The sequence below is a fragment of the Aspergillus udagawae genome, assembly GCF_001078395.1.
Source record: "Aspergillus udagawae IFM 46973 DNA, scaffold_11, whole genome shotgun sequence".
NCBI lineage: Eukaryota > Fungi > Ascomycota > Eurotiomycetes > Eurotiales > Aspergillaceae > Aspergillus > Aspergillus udagawae.
The window spans coordinates 718,134-723,580 of record NW_025091274.1 but is presented as its reverse complement, the minus strand read 5'-3'; the positions used below and the strand labels follow the sequence as shown (position 1 = coordinate 723,580).

Genomic DNA, 5,447 nt, shown 5'->3' with positions numbered 1-5,447 from the left:
AAAACAACAACTTCGACGCAGAACAAATTTTTGAAATTTCTCGCCCACACCACGTCCTTTTGAACTGAAAATTCGCCCAGTTTCTCGTGACGACGACCGCTATCGATTGATCCTATTTTCATAGGGTATTGATCGCTATGTCGTCGTCAAAGCCGAAATGGCCGTCCCTGACGGTCGCGCGCGGCGACGGGAACAGGCCACGTCAGAATCTGCATGACCGCGTCCTGGACCTACATCACGATACGAGCGTCTTTCTGAGCCATCTAGAGGCTCATAATCAAGGAATCCCAAAGCCCCTCATCGAGCTGATCAGAAATACCCAGTTTGTTGTCGGAGAGGTCCTCAAACACCCTCTTGGCGAGGACTGGAAGCAGGCGGTGGCCGAGCTCCGCGAGATCACCCTCGACATCAGAAAGAACACTACCACCACCCAGCACGTTCTGACTACTCAATCTCTTCCGCTTTCTAGCAAGATCCGGTCATACGCGCAGGCGGCCGCAGGGGCCTCTCCCCCGGCTCACACGGTCTCCTCCCACAGCTCTGCCAGAAGTCCAGGGGCTACCCCCTCGGAGCTCAGCAAAGACCGTGAGGTGATCGTCAAACTGCCTGATCCTGGTGCTGTCCAGACGTTTCGACGACTGAGAGCCGTGGAGATCAAGAATCGAGCCGAAAAGGCCCGTGTTAAGGCCTCAAAAGAGACCCTAGCGGCCACGCTGGCCTCCGTGCAATTCGTGGCTGCACGCCAGCTCAAGTCAGGTGACTTGAGCCTCAGCCTCCGCACCGCCCAGGAGGCTGAGATCGCCCGTTGCCATCCTAGCTGGGTCACAGCCTTCCACCAGAAGGCTATCGTCCGCCTGCCGACCTGGGGTGTGGTGGTTCACGACGTCCAGGTTAAATCAGTGGGCGACCTGGGCGACCCCCAAGAGATTAAGCGCGTGGGCGATCAGATCCTTGCAAAAACAACAACTTCGACGCAGAACAAATTTTTGAAATTTCTCGCCCACACCACATTCTTTTGAACTGAAAATTCGCTCAGTTTCTCGTGACGGCGACCGCTATCGATTGACCCTAATTTCATAGGGTCTCGATTGCCATGTCGTCGTCGAAGCCAAAATGGCCGCCCTTGACGGTCGCGTCTGGCAACGGGAACGGGCCACGTCAGAATCTGCATGACCGCGTCTTGGACCTCTACCACGATACGAGCGTATATCTGAGCCATCTAAAGGCTCATAATCAGGGAGTCCCAAAGCCTATCGTCGATCTAATTACGGCCACGCAAAACCTCACCGGGGAGCTCATCAAAAGCCCCTTCGGTGAGGACTGGAGGAGAGCGGTCGCCGACCTCCGCGAGATCACCCTCGACATCAAGAAGACAACCCATTCCACGCAGAACGTCCTGACTACTCAATCTCTTCCACTCTCTAGCAAGATCCGATCATATGCGCAGGCAGCAGCGGGGGCACCTCCCCCAGCCCACACGGTCTCCTCCCATGGTTCCTCAAGCCCCGGGGCCACCCCCTCGGAGCTTAGCAAAGACCGTGAAGTGATCGTTAAACTGCCTGACGCGGGCGCAGTTAAAACCTTCCGTCGCCTGCGGGCGGTGGAGATCAAAAACCGCACTGAAATGGCCCGCGTAAAGGCCTCCAAAACCGCTGTGGCCGTGACGCTTGCTGCCGTGCAATTCGTCGCGGCTCGCCAGCTGAAGTCAGGTGACTTGAGCCTCAGCCTCCGCTCTGCTCAGGAAGCGGAGATCGCCCGCTGTCACCCCTCCTGGGCCAGCGCCCTCCACAAAGGCGCCGTGGTCCGCCTGCCCACCTGGGGCGCGGTCGTCCATGACGTTCAGGTGAAATCTGTTGGTGACCTGAAGGACCCCCAGGAGGCGAAGCGGGTGGCCGATCAGATCCTAGCAGAAAACATATTTGCATGGGGAGACACCGCGCAGATCATTCATCTCGCCTGGCTGACTAGCAAACCGACTAAGAAGTCCTCTGCATTAGTGATTGAGTTTTCAACCCCCCAAGCCGCGAATAAGGCCATCGACACAGGCACCATCTGGGACTCCTCAATCCTGACCACTGTCCTGTACGACCGGTCCGCTCGTATCCGCCGGTGCTTTAATTGCCAACAATACGGACACATAGGAAGCATCTGTTCCAATAAAACCACCTGTGGCCTCTGCGCGGGCAGCCACGAGACCCGGGACTGCCCCCAGCGAGCCACAACCACCGGCCAGGAGCCGCGCAAGTGCGCCAACTGCGGGGACGCGCACGCTGCCTGGTCCAAAGGGTGTAAGAAGTACGCAGAGGAGGTGGATAAGGTGCAGGCTGCGTCCTGCTACCGCCAGCGGTACCACCGCATTCCCCCCTACCTGCAAGACTTCCAAATGGATTCTGAGAGTAGCGGCTCAGACTCCACTGCCGTACAGAGCGCCACTCCAGTGGAAAGCTCACAAGCCTCACAGCTAACCGAGGGACGCGGGGGACCAAAGGGATCTGGGGGATCACACGCAGCAAGGAAGGAGATAACTAGGCCATCCAAGGGGCCTAGAAAAGCGAGATCGGAGCCATCTCAACAACCCTTCCATGTAGCCCAAAGAGTTGATGGCATCGATTTCGCAGCCAAAGCTCCCGCCAGGTCTAAATCAAAATCAACCACTACCAACGCCTCAGGAGGCTCCCGCCGCAGCACCCGACTCATTGATCAACTCAACGCATACGTCAACCCACCCAGCCAAACTGACGAGACAGAACGCCCTCCGAAAGCGCTCCGCAATGATCGAACCGCGGCAGCTCGTGGTACCCGCCTACATATATATCAAGATAACCATGAGGACGATGACAGCAGCGACGAACTCTCAGAGCCACTAACCATGAGCGACTGGCAACCCAGCTCAGTCCTCCAAGACAAAGACACGAACACAAACCCCAGCACGCACGCTCGGAAGAACAAGCGGAAGAGGGATATAGAGAACCTGGTGCAGAATGGGCTCCAACCGATGGAAATAGACCCGCAAATCAATTTTGCAATACAGAGCCAGACGCCCGAGTTCACCGGAGGCCGTCGAAAGAGCATACGGAACAACCCACAACGACCGTCAAATGCATAAACTATTCCAGATTCTGCAATACAACGTGCACCGCTCCAAGAATGTGGTAATGGCTCAGTTCCTGCGTGACCCTAAGGTCCTAGAAGCCGACATCATCGCCATACAAGAACCATGGGATAATCCCTATCAAGACACCACCCACCTAATGCCCATCCAGCATCAGAATTTAACTATCCAACCCACGGAGTCGGCCAGATATCTCGGCATCTGGCTTGATAAAACCCTATCATTTGACACCCACCGCACCAAAGTGATCAATCGCGCGAATGGCAGCCTGGAAGCGCTGCGAAGCATCACTGGGTCTACCTGGGGTGCCTCACTGACTGCCATGCGCGCGATCTATCGCGGGATAGTCATCCCACAGCTTCTATATGGAGTTGCGGCTTGGTTCAGCCCTGCCAGCAGGCTATTCCCAGCCACTGACCAGAGCAAGATCATTAATGAATTCACTAAGATCCAGAAACGTGCAGCTATCTTGATCAGCGGCGCCTTCCGGGGAACTGCTGCCGCTGCACTAAACATGGAACTCCACCTACTACCAATCCGCCTGCAGATGCAGCAAACCATTGAGGAAACTGCCATACGAATCCAAACAGGGCCACAATTCGCGTGCCCGCGGGGACTCACAGGGAAGCCACGTCTAACTATAGAAACGCGACGAAGCGGGCTCACACCACTAGAAGCGCTCAGGAAAAGAGGTGGCCCATTAGCACACACTACCCCCAGACGTCTAGAAGAATGGGAATCCCGAAAGGCACATGTGCTCCCCCCATGGGAGCCACCTCTCCATTGCACGACTGAGGACTATGAAGCCGCACTAAAAACCCATAATGAAATATGCAAGGACAATGACCGACTGGTCATTTACACTGACGGCAGTGGATATCAGGGCCACGTGGGGGCCTCCGCTGTCTGCCTGCGCGAACAATGGACCCGAAGAAACCATCTAGGCACAGAGATGGACTCAACTGTATACGCAGCTGAGTTGGACGGAATCCGCATGGCACTTGATACCACCAAAACCAGAGACATATGTCCCCGTTCGCTCACCCTCTTCTCCGACAGCCGAGCTGCTATTCAGGCAGTCCAGAACCCGCGACGCCCCTCCGGCCAATACATTCTGGACACAATATATAGAAAGGTAAGGGCCCTAGGGGCGAGCGGGCTAACAGACATACAGATACGCTGGATCCCTGCCCACGTGGGCGTGGCAGGGAACGAGGCTGCGGATGAGGCAGCGAAGGGGGCCGCCGCACGAAGGAAAGTTGAATTAAGCTCAGCGGAGCCGGAACAACCAATTATCCGGCTGGCTGCGGCCGCCAAACGCGCTGTCCGTCAGCGAATCCAGCAGCGCTGGAGAAAACAGTGGGAGATGGAAAAGGGAGCTAAGCCGACACGGCGGCTAATTAAGGCCCCTCATAAGAAGAATTTAGGCCTATATAAAGGCCTGTCGAAGCCGCACACATCAATCATCATCCAGATGCGCACCATGCGCATTGATCTGCGCCATTTCCTGTTTAAGATTAAGGCCTCTGAAACGGACCGATGCAGCTGCGGAGAAGGGTCGCAGACCCCAAAACATGTTCTCCTGCAGTGTTCGTTGCACGCAGAGGCCCGCAGAAAGATGATCAATAAGCTTTTTGACGGGGAATTCCGGGGGAATATATCAGACTACGACACGCTTGTATCTGATCCGCAGGCGATCCGCTACGTCGCCGAATTCATGCACCAAACAGGCCTGCTTAGCCAGTTCCGCCAAGCAGAACTAACGGAACCAGCAGAGCAGGACCAGGAACAAGGAAGTCTCCTAAGAGGCTCTGGAATAGATGTGGAAGACGATGGTTAGATGGAACGAACAGCTGCCTAGAAGGGGTCTTTCTAGGCGCGGCAACACGTCAGGAGGAACAACTACATTGAATAGAGTGGGATAGGTATCTAATGCGCAAGATGGCGCAGGGAAGACATGTAGCCTAGTGGCAGGCTGCTTTAGTTGTGATTCTACTTTTCTATGTGGCTATACGCCAATTTCTTATGTCTTTCTGCAATTGTGGGTTATGGGATAGGCGTTCGGATACTAGATTCCTGCTTCATTCGGCGAAGCGCCTGCATAGCTAGTCGCCTCTATAGACGGGCTCTAACAGGTTAATAGAATCTTGATTGATTGATTGATTGACTATCTACTGAGCAATACGACGAGATGTGCGCCCAAGTAGAGGAATATCTTCAGGAACCCGAATCCGAGGATAAGGTCCATTGGTGTCTGGTTCATACGCAAAGGATTCCGGAAGATTGGAAAACACGATGGGGACTGCAGCGCACTGCATTGACCTAGTATGCCCGT

The 5,447-nt window shown here is 55.1% G+C and overlaps 1 protein-coding gene across 1 annotated transcript; it reads left to right on the top strand.

The window, feature by feature from the left end:
• Positions 1-137: 137 nt before the first annotated feature.
• Positions 138-1,019, top strand: Aud_002311 (uncharacterized protein; the record flags this gene model as incomplete). The annotated part of the gene is made up of 1 exon (XM_043296310.1): positions 138-1,019. One exon carries the CDS (start codon positions 138-140, stop codon positions 1,017-1,019), a length of 882 nt encoding a protein of 293 aa, XP_043152245.1.
• Between the last annotated feature and the right edge of the window lie 4,428 nt (positions 1,020-5,447).